Source organism: Alligator mississippiensis, chromosome 4, assembly GCF_030867095.1.
Source record: "Alligator mississippiensis isolate rAllMis1 chromosome 4, rAllMis1, whole genome shotgun sequence".
NCBI classification, from domain to species: Eukaryota; Metazoa; Chordata; order Crocodylia; family Alligatoridae; genus Alligator; species Alligator mississippiensis.
This window is the reverse complement of record NC_081827.1, coordinates 152,343,209-152,354,318: the sequence shown is the minus strand read 5'-3', so window position 1 is coordinate 152,354,318 and position 11,110 is coordinate 152,343,209. Positions and strand designations below refer to the sequence as shown.

At 47.3% G+C, this 11,110-nt stretch overlaps 1 protein-coding gene across 1 annotated transcript; it reads right to left on the bottom strand.

Annotated features, from left to right (window-relative positions):
* Positions 1-573: 573 nt before the first annotated feature.
* LOC102569787 (glucose-6-phosphatase catalytic subunit 1) lies at positions 574-7,307 on the bottom strand. The gene is made up of 5 exons (XM_006266360.4): positions 6,919-7,307; positions 5,074-5,183; positions 3,063-3,168; positions 2,499-2,614; positions 574-1,600 (listed from the first exon to the last, which is right to left on the bottom strand). The coding sequence occupies exons 1-5, from the start codon at positions 7,134-7,136 to the stop codon at positions 1,089-1,091; spliced, it is 1,062 nt and encodes a 353-aa protein (XP_006266422.3). The 5' UTR covers positions 7,137-7,307; the 3' UTR covers positions 574-1,088.
* Between the last annotated feature and the right edge of the window lie 3,803 nt (positions 7,308-11,110).

The window sequence follows — 11,110 nt, the reverse complement described above, 5'->3', positions numbered from 1 at the left end:
CTCCCAATACAAAAAGCCAAACTGTTCAGCAACATAAAAGACCCTCTGGCACTGGGACAAGGCATTATCCCAACAAGAGCTGTACCCCTTTTCAAGTCACTGTGATAATAGATGCATTAGGAGTGTAGCATATTTGAATAGATAGTAGGTTTAGGCAATTGGTCATACTCATACCAGCAATGGGAAGAAAATAATTCTAGTGAAAATAGGCAGAGGTTTTCTTTTCCTAACCCAGACTTGGGGCAGAAGCTCATGGCTCAGATGCTTACAGGGTAGTTTAGAAGCTAGCTACCCAGCAATTTCTGTACAAAGCAATGTCCTCTTACTAGTTTACACCTTGTATATGGAAATCGCTCAAGCAAGACATTTCTCTTTTCTGCTTCTTCAATGGTGAGTCCGTGTCCCTGAATGCACATACAAGCTGGGCTCTGGGGCAATCAAGCCATCTTCCCCCCCCCCCCCCCCCCAACCCCAGTGGTCTTACAGAATTTTTGTCCTTATACGTGCAATCCTGGGGACCCCCCCTCCCCATTTATTAAAGCTCAGATCTTAGGAAGTAGAAGACCATAAATGTTATGTCTTATGAAGTCAATGTTAAATAGATCATACAGTGGTTACAAGCAAAAGGCAAATGCATGGTGGGATACAAACAGGATACACGTGCTTCAGAAAGGTGAAACGGATCTATGCTAGTATACCTGTAGCAGGCTCAACGACAAAGCTGGAGTGACATGGTGCAAGGACTCCAAGCCAGAACTCCACTGCAGTCAAATGCTCCGATTTGCTGCAGCTTACAGGAGCCCTCTATACATGAGCTTCCTACAACTTTTTTTGGTTTTTTTTTTTTCGCTTTTGCTTAAAAACCCCTACCTCTAAGATCCTTTCCAAGCCAAGCTCAATAAATGTGTTTGCCTGAAGCCCAAATAGATTTCTTCCCACTTCAGCAGCCACATGCACATTGCGGCAGGAGAGAAAACCAAACCCAGACTAGGAGCAGTTTGTATCAGTTCTGTGTTAGTGCCACCAAACGGATACCATCCAAGTGTCACAAGTAGACCCATAGGCAGGAAGTCCTGCACACAAAGCTTTTATGCGAGTTTCTTCTCTTGCATCCTGATAATGTGGGACATGCAGAAGGGGATGAGGCCAACAACAGCCAGAGGTACAGCTGCACTCTTGCAGAAAGACAGGCCATAGAACAGCAGCTCCACCTCAGTGGGCAGCTTGAAGGAGTCCAACAGATGCAGGACAATGAGCGCAGCCATGATGCAGCTCAGGCGAAAGGGCAGCTGTTGGCCCTGCTTCCCTTTGCAGCTTTCCACATACATCTGGGAGTGGAGGGCCAGCCCCAGCCCAAAGAGGATGCCCAGGTTCCGGAGGAGGCCAGCAAAGGGTGTGGTGTCAATGTGAACCCACTCCGGCTGGTCACACCACCTCTTGGCTTTCTCCAGGGTCCACAGCAGATCAACACCAAGAACCTTCAGCAGCAGATAAAAGCCCAGGGCAAAGCTGAAAAGGAAAAGTGTTGTGCCCAGGTATCTCCGGAGACTGGCATTGTAAATGGCGTGGATGTGTTGGAAAGCTTCAGCCACTGCCATGCCTGCAGAGGGAAATCAGATATGGAGTACACATTTTGAGGCAGGGAACTAAGGCCCAGTCTCGACCTTCCTGCCAACTCCTGGCTGTCAGAGGGGTTGCAGTCATTATGCTGCTAACTTGCCTAGGGTCTGTCTGCAGATTGTGTGGGAGGCAGGAAGGACCTTCCCAGGCCACAGGGAAAAACCATTTTGAGTCAGCAAAATTATTCCTCCAGCTGTGCCATCCTTCCCTACTGGCAGGAACAGGTGCCAGCTCCTTTACCTAGTTACCATGCCCTCATGTGAAACAGCACTACAAGCCATGGCAGAGTGTACCCAACAGCAGGGTTTGGCATTGGTTAGGAAAGCAGCAACTGGACCCCAAAGGAACTAAACTCTAGTGTCCCTAGCAAAAGCCCCCCCCCCCAAATATCACACACCTTGTTTCTACATGGCTGGACTAGCAGCATGATACTGATGCTAGCCAGCAGCCATCCTGTGAGGGGGCCTATTGACATCAGAGAATGAGCAATTGCAAGCCCCAGAGTGACTCTGCAAATCAATCACTTTGCAGTCAAAAACTGAGCTGGAGCCCCCAGACGACAGACATGGGGTTTGGTACTCTACAGCAGTTCCAGCATTCACCCTGGCAGAACAAGGTCTCCACTGTCTGAAACCAGAGAGGGAAGATGCCTTGCCCCTGCTGTTGGGGGATGCCCAGGGAACAGAGGATCTCCCATCTGGATCAACCGCCCCTGCATTAGGTTAGCCTTGGTCAGTTCAGGCTTGCACCTCCCCCCCACCCCCCCAATAGTTTTTGCTTCCTTGCAGGACAATAGCCTAAATTTAGTGCACTCTCTCTCATCAGCCTGTGCTGCCTGCAAGTCATGGGCTCCTTCAGCAAATGCAGAGGAGACTTACCCAAAATTACTCCTGCAATGACTTGGTGTGGAAAGTGAGCAGCTAGGAAGATCCTGGACAGACACACGCACACTTGTACCCCCCAGAATGCTGTCCACAGTGCCCATCGCAGGCACCTGCAACACAGGGATTGCACAGCACTCAGCAGGGATGGGGCATGAGGGATGTCAAGTCATTTCCCTACCAAGCAAGGTCTGCAGAGCAGTTCAAGAGACAGCTACAGCAGCCAGGCTGTGGAGAGCAGCTAGGCCCAGCCTTGTGGCCGTGAGATCAGAACATGCTGCCCATCACTCCATTGCAGAATGAGGTCAAATCCATTGGTAGACAGCCTCTTATTCCTCCCAGAGGGAGGCTGCACATGCTACGTGCAAGGCACCAAGGCCCAGGCAGGCTAGCAGGCAGCAGCCCTACCAGGGAGGTGTGCTACAGATTGGAGTGGGGCACCTCCCCAGCCAAGCTAATAGGATTCCCACTGCATTGATCAGCTGGAGGAGGTTGCACTTCCTGCCTTACAGCCCTTTTCCTGGCACCCAGGACAAAGCAGAAGCACTGCTGGGATCTTACTGTTTCTGGAAGGAGGACTGAAGGCATTGAAGCCAGGCATGGAGCAGAGCCGTCACCATCACATAACAGATGCCTGCTGAGCCCATAGCATGGCCCGAGGGGCTGCCTGCAGAAGAGAGGATGAAAGAGTCGCTGGCAAGTTCCAGAGAAAGAGAACACCCCCGTTTTGTTTCCTGTTTGCAGGATCATCTGACCCACACATAGAAGCAAGTGATCCAGTTGCTTTTTCCAGCTCAACCCAGCCCACCCATCAGGAGGCCACATGCTGCAAGCTCTCTATACTGGCATTAATAGCTTATAACAGGTTTATGCAAGTTTCCTTCAACAGTCACAGGCTTTGATGAGACTTTACTCAGTGGCTGCCACTTGTTTAATGGCTTTTTGCCTTTTCCAGGTGTGGTGGGAGAAACCTCCCTAAGGTCCGTTGTCTAGCTGTAATTGGATTGACAGACAACGCAGGTAAAGAAAGACAGCTGTTTATTTGCTCGAGCAAAGACCATAAAGCCAGCAAAAGGCAAAATGGCCCCCCCTCAAGGGTGAGGCGATCTTTTATACTTCTTACAACAAAGCAAGACTATATGGTTAACAAAAAGCAATACTTGGGGCGGTGCTCTACAAATCTTTGTAACAGCATATTTCTATTAAGCTGAACTAGCACTTTTTAAAAGCTAAAAGTTAAGTAACAGTAACATTATAATACGTTAGCAAAACCTTACACAGTAGAAGATACTTTTCAAGGACGCAACCAGTGTACACCCAGAACAATGGTTTCTCTGTCTTATCTTACTTCTAGCTGTAGCTGATTTTTTTAGCACACAGACACAGATTCACTTTTTAACTCAGAAAATGCTTGTTGCAGTTAAAATGATTACTTGACACAAGCAAAGGCCTAGCTATCATTCTGCCTTGTGGTCAGCTGCATTACTAGGCCACAGGTCATGCCTTGTATTCAGCTGTAAAGCTAATACTTCTTAATAATCCAAATTATTGTAAACCTAACAGTATGCTTTCAGAAAACTATTCTATTTCAGGGCAATGACAGAAGTGTTCCAGCTATTAGACTGGTTAGCCAGACTGCCAGCCCACCCCAGTGAGAGGCTGAATAGGAACCATAGCATGTGGGCAAGGCCAGCCAGGAAGGAGCCATTTATTTCTCCTCATCTCCCCTCTCCTGGAACATGATTTTGGCAATCATTTAACTCTGCCCCTGCCCTCATTCCCAAAAGAAGTCACCAGCTGGCCATTGACCAACCTTAGAAGTGGAAGTCAAGTACAACATGAGTCTGAGGACTATCTCCAGAGCTGCCCAGCCAGGCTGTGTCCAAAAGAGAATTCAACTAACGCAGGCTGCAGCTATTACCAATATGCCCAAGGCCTGAATCTCCAGAGTCCTCCACTAGACCACAGTCATGGGATCTAGGATTGGAGCAGCTTTAGCAGGTCCCATCTGTCCTTCTCTCCACCCTGGAGTCATTTGTTTACACTGGAGCACATACTGCTTCCCAGCCGAGTCTGGCCCCTGCTTTAAAAGGGTCTCAGGGCAAAGACTACCCCACCTTGCAGTAGTGTATGCAATGCCTTAGATTCACAGATAGGCAAGAATGAGAGGTCTGACTTTCAGAGATACAAGACATTCTAACCTGATTTACACCAGACTCAGCATGCAGAGTGTCTCTGAAAGCTAGCTTCTTAAACAAACAAGAGTCCTAGCCTCATAAATCAGCAGCAGGCTCGGACTATTGTGCCAGAGAAGAAACAGCTTTAATTAAACTAAATCCAGGCAGCCTGATCCTGTATTGCTTTTGATCTGTGGTTATTGGCCAACTGAATTCAAACCAGGCCCTTATCCACATTGACTAATTAAACCCAATTCCACTCTAATCCCACTCCCACTGAACTCATTAGGACTGCTCATGAAGTTAGGGCTACTTGACATAGGCAAGGACGGTCAGCATCTGGAAGAGGTTTGGGCCGAGTTGCACAAAAGGGTTTGCCAAGCAGGGCTGCTTACCTGGCCCCGCCTCGCATGTGAGAAGGTACTGTTGGATCACTGGGGTAGAGGTGTTGCCATAGTAACTGGTCTCATGGACCCACCAGTAGGGTCTCTGCCCAAAGAGAATCCTAGAGTGAAATCCAATAGATCACATAGTCATGGTCAGCACCACCTTTGTAGAAGTCTATAGATCTCATCCCTTTTGCTCTAAATCTGTATTAGCACAAGTGTTCAGGCATGGAATGGAAGTGCTGCCAAATGCAGACTTTGTCTTCCTAGTCAAGGCCAGCCTGTTATTCAGAAGAGACTTATTCTTGGGTTAGCAGAAGAAGTCTGTCATCAAAGAGGCCATCTCTGCAGGCTGCAGGGCAAATCCCTCACTGCTTGGCAACACTTATCTCACTTGGGTTGTTTGGGGGATCTTCCAGTTTAAGCCAGACATTTCAGCTTGCCAGGTACAGGTTTGAGCATCCATGCTTAATATCCTATATACCAGTTCGGCTACCACAGTATACGGTTGAGTAACCACAGCTTTCCATGGCCATGCATCAGCCTGCCACCTGCCATTTTCCCCCATAAGCCTTTTGTCTTGCCAACCACCATTTTGCCAAACATGGGAATTTTCAGGAACCTAACCCCAGCAGTTGGCAAGAGAAACCTGTAGCTAGTTTCATTCAGCCATCTTTGATTCAGCTGGGAACAAAGTAGGGATGACCCATCTTTAAATACAGCATGGTTGTTCAAGTCCTACCAGGATCATTCATACAGTGGTCAAGAGTTAGGGACACAAGCATGAGGGCATCTGCTACCCACCCAAGCTAGCAAAAATTTTGCATTTGTAGTGAACAAAGAGCTTGTGGCAGGGTGGGCTTCTGCTATGCTTTTCCCAAAATTCTCCTGGAAGACTATTAACCACATCTCATTTTTCTCAGGGTTTATTAAATCATGCTTGTATCAGCACTTCCTACCCTCCAGGCATGTTCTCCACCAAGAAACCATCTCCTGCAGCACCTCCAGGCAGGGTACTGACAGCTTAAGAAGTCCTGAAGAAACCTGAACAAGAGGGCCTCCCTCTCCTCCCCTCCCAGCACACAGTTCTTTCCTGCAAGCTTCCAGGGCTTGCTCCACACACTAGCCAGAAGGCTCCATTCTTCCAGGATCTGTTGCAGGAACCAGCCACCTTTCTATGGCTCTTCCCTCTCTGCTGAACTGCAAGTCTTCCCAGTTAGATGCAAAAAATAAAAGTGATCAAGGGGTCCTAGACAATACAGGATCAGCTAGGAGCATAGCTGATCTGTGGGGAGCCAGGGCCAGTCTTGCCATACAAGAGGCTACTCAAGAGAGCTCTGAACAGGATTCAGCTTCACTTCAAGCTAAAATTTCTTATAGGCAAGATGTTCCAGACCAAAGGTCCCAATTACTAGCAGTCTCTCTCACACCCCAGTATAAGTGGACATAGGCAACACAGCACAGCGTTAGCCTCTGTTTGGACAGTGACTCCCAGAAAGGAGAAGCCAATCTGAGTCTCTCATGAGAGAGTTTGAAGTGATGCCATAAGAGCAAGAGTATGATTGGGATACTGCTACAGTCTTCCCCCACCCTCAGACACATCAGCAAGGCAGTCCCCTACTGCTGTTACATACATACTATAATTAGTTATCAATATGGCCTAAAACTACACTTTTATGAAGTGCATATGCAGTCCCATTAATACATCCAAATCATAACAACCAGCACATTTAGCATACAGTATTAATAATTCATGTATTAGGAAGCAGGTGTACCCTCTCCCCACATGCTTTTTTTCTTTTAATATAGGCACAAACCTGGGCCAGTTTTGGGCAGCAAGATGCACATACTTACCATTTAAAGACCAGGTTGAGCCAGTCCCCAACCACAGCTACCCAGAGCAGCCTGATACCCACAGGTTCACAGAGGTGAAAGCAAATAGGGAAGAAGATGAAGAAAGTGGTTTTAAGGTCAGCAGCAAATGAGATAAAAAAGAACCAGTCCTGGCAGCTCTGGTAATTCTTCTGAAGGTAAAGAGTCATTTGAACCCCAAAGCTGTGTAGATGATCCATTCTGGTCTCTTATAGCATCTACCTTGCACAAGAAAGGAGATAGCTAAGACTTTGAGAAAAAAAGAGTCCAATTACTTTTTTGGTTGGTTATATACCATTTGAGCTGCAGCTTGTGTTTGCTCTTCAAAGACCCTCCCCCAATTAGGACATGTTAACACCTGAGCACCTCAGCAAACATTACTTCATTTGAATTCAAGTAATTACCACTCCTTGGAGCTGGGTGCAGACATCTAGCTCAGCGATTTACAATGAATCAATCAAATCAATGATTAACCCATTATGACTGCACTGGCTCAAGGGGGGTGGGGTGGGCGGGGGAGATGCTCTCTTGTTTTGCAGTTTTTTTATGTTTTTTCAGGTTCTGATTGGGAAAAGAAGCTTGTAAATGCTTTTGATTTAGAGCACGGTGGCCCTCCAAGAAGCAGCAGGGAAACAAGAGAGTTAAATGGATCTATCTTCATTGGATAGGAATCTCAGAGGAATCCATATAAAATTAACCTGAGGCTAAAACCAGACAACAAGTTTAATCTGGGACAATCACTCCCCCTCACCTTTTGAGTCCTATCAAAAACAGCCCAGGACAATCATTTACCAATGCACCTTGAATGGCAATTCACTTGGATTAGTCTGCGTTGGTTTAGGGCAAAGTATTAATTTGGGCTAAAAACAGGTAACCTGGGACAAAGCCTTTTATTCTGGGTTCCTACCGATTTTAAGTGCTGTAGCATTCTGTAGGACAGGGGTAGACAATTATTTTGGGCAGAAGGACGCTTACTGAGTTTTGGCAAGCCATTGAGGGCTGCATGACAGGCAACCAGGGGCAGATAAATATTAATTTTTTTTTTTTTTTTTTAGGGACCCCATAGGCCAGATTACAGCCCACCAGGCCATTCTTTTTGTCCACCCCTGCTGTAGGAAAATGCTAGAATAACATATTTTGTCCCTGGGGGAAATTGGTTGTGTTTTTTAGCCTGAGTCACCTCAGTGGGGGGAAGATTCCACTTCCAGCACATTTTGATGCTCAGAATATTCCTTGTGATCCATGGTGCATGCTTCTTAAGGTCGGTACCTTTAGGTTGTCTTTGTAAAGATGAGGATTTGTTGCCTTAGGATGAGCCATGTGTAGTGCGCCAGGGTCTGTAAGCTTCATCAGGATAAATATTAACTGAATTTTAAGAAATAACTATGATGTGGCAAATATCCATGTCACCTTAGATGTGTTCCCTGCTCTTAAGATTTAGCAATCAAGGCAAACAAAGACAAACCCTGAAACACAACTCAGGAAAGGGTGCACGTGGAGCTTATTCAGAGGGCGAGGGTAGAAAAGATTCCTGGTGGAAGTGGACTGTATGTAACGGGTAGGGATATTTGTAGAGTGGAGGCAGAAGAGGCTTTGCTGTTTCCAAGGACATGGATAGATTGAGACTCTTTAACGATATTGTAAGAGTGAACTCTGCTCAAATTACTGCCGTAGTGTCATCCCCAGACCAATGCTGCAATTAGGACAATTTTCAGGGCTTCCCATACAAATTCCTGGTATGCCCCCTTGAAGGCATCTTGCATGCTTACATTCTCCGTCTTGTCTACCCCAAACCAGGAAACCAGAGCAAAGAATTGAAGCTTTCTGTGCTGGTGCAGCTTCTCAGAAGGGCAGAGGGAGATCTATGAATGATGCTGATTGTTCTATGTGAAAGTTTATGCATATTGGCAGCAAGGTCTCAGCGAGTGCAGCAGTGGCTTGAAGACTTGAATGCTCCAGGAAACCTGCAGCCAGCACAAATAATGAGACCACATTCCAACTCCATCTGCTAAAGCCATGCATGTTACTGTGAGGAAAACAGCAAGCAGTATATCTGAGCTCATCCTGCTGTAGCCATAATCTTAAACATAAAGCTTTGAAAATAACAAGGAAAGGCTGAAGCAATTCAGTTCCATGTAAACTGCATATACATTTGATCCTTGATTTAAAAGCTGGGCTCTGATGACTTTGACCAGAGAGGGGGCTGAGCTGGCTGTATCATATGTGCTATTCCAAAGGAGCTGGATTGTCCAGAGGAGCTCCTTGCCCTCTCTTCCCTACCTCTCCATGGTGTGTATTTTACTGTAGTGTTTCTCAACCTTTTAAGTAGCAAGTACCTCTTAACTTCTGAAAATGTTAATAAGTACCCCAACACACAATTTTCCAGGGGATTTTATATTTACAGACTAATGTGTGCTGTATGTTGGAAGAAGGGCTGTGTATATAAGGCCGTGATATGAGAGATGTCTGATCTGGTGTGGGTAGGGTTGCCACCTTTTACACCAGGGGTGCACTGCCCAAGTATGTACCTGGGCTAGAAGTGCTGTTGCCCAAAGCTAGGAGGGCTGAACCCAGTGCCATGCAAAGCACGGCATGCCAAATTATTACTGGGGAATTTTAATGCATGGCGCACCAAATTTTTTGCCATTGTTTTGAGAGGAAAAGAGGGCAAGAGAGAGAGTGTTGGGGTACCCATGTACCCCCTGCCTGTGTCTTGTGTACCACAGGTTGAGAAACTGTTTTACTGTATTTCAGACAGATTTTGCAGCTGAGCTGATCAGGGAACATGCTTTAGCAGCTACTGGTAAATCCTTCTCCTTGGTTTTGCTACCATTACATAAACCAGGCAGCCCAATAAGGACTAAAGGGACCCTGATGCCTGGCACTGGACACCACTTGGATCTCCTGCCTAACTGTCCACCCTGTTGATACCTGCTCTTCTGCACTCTGCCCTGGTGAAAATTGCATCTGTACCAGCGGGCTGGCAGTCCCTACATGTTTGGCCTGTGTAGGCTTAGCTCACACATGGAGTCATCCATGCTGGGGCCATGAACCCTGCAGTGTGCCAAGTCTGAGCCCTTGCGTTGACCTGGATCAATGTCTGGCAGCTCTGGGCCATGTGGGCAGGAGTGTCCTGTGTGACCCATGGGTCCTAAGAGGAAAGGTGGAGAGAGGGGCTTTGGTCCCATGGGAATTGCACCTCAGGATTTTTCTTTCCAGTGTGCATGTTGCTCAGGGGCCACTTGTCCCCTGACTCCTTAAGGCAGTTGAGGGTCATGCTGGGGAATTTTGCTGTGAATATAGGTTGTTGAGGAGAATGGAGCATCCCAGTGCTCCCTTTCAGGAGGTGCCTGTCAGCAGGTCCCTGGGCTAGCACCAGGCTGTCCTCAGGATGCAAACCCAGTCCAATGACTTCCAGCCAGCCACTCCCACCAGCTACTCCAGTCGAGGTGTTTTCGTGGAAAGTGGAGTCTCAATGCAGCCTCTGGGCTGGGCCAAGTACACTTCCAACACCTTTGGGAAAAATAGCTCTTGGGCACAGGGTACTGATTAAGTAGCTGCAGTTTGATAAGCCCGAGAAACAAGATCAGAGGCTAATGACCCTTTTAATCGCAGGCTGATAAAAATAAGGAGCTAGGGCAGTTCCTAGGGCAGTACCTAAGAATCGATCTTAGGACTGCTCTTGTTTATAAATTCCTTAACGACCTTTCTGGGAAAAGTGGGAGTATACGGATGAAATCTGCTGATGACACAAAGTTGGGAGGCATCATGAGAGGAAGATGGGGATATTGTACAGAAAGAAACTGGATGACCTTGAGGACTGGAGCACAGGAAGGAGATAAAATTCAATAGAACAAAATGCAAGGTCACCCACCTATGCACAAATGGGATTTTTCCCAAGGGGTGCATGGCATGGTTTCACCCTGCTTTTGGATCATGCCAGTGAAGCAGCAGCCAGGAACATTTTTGACATCCCCAGAGCAGGTAGGAATCATCTTCCCCCTGCACCCCCCCTCCTCCATACTCAGCAGCACCTCCTCTCCCCTCCCATTCCCTCCCTCCTGCGCCTACTGCTGCCTTTCTTCCCACTGCCCCTGGATGACCCAGGAGTGGGGAGAGTCCCAGAGTCACTCTTGCCCTGCTCCAGCCAGGCTATGCAGGGCCAAACTCAGCT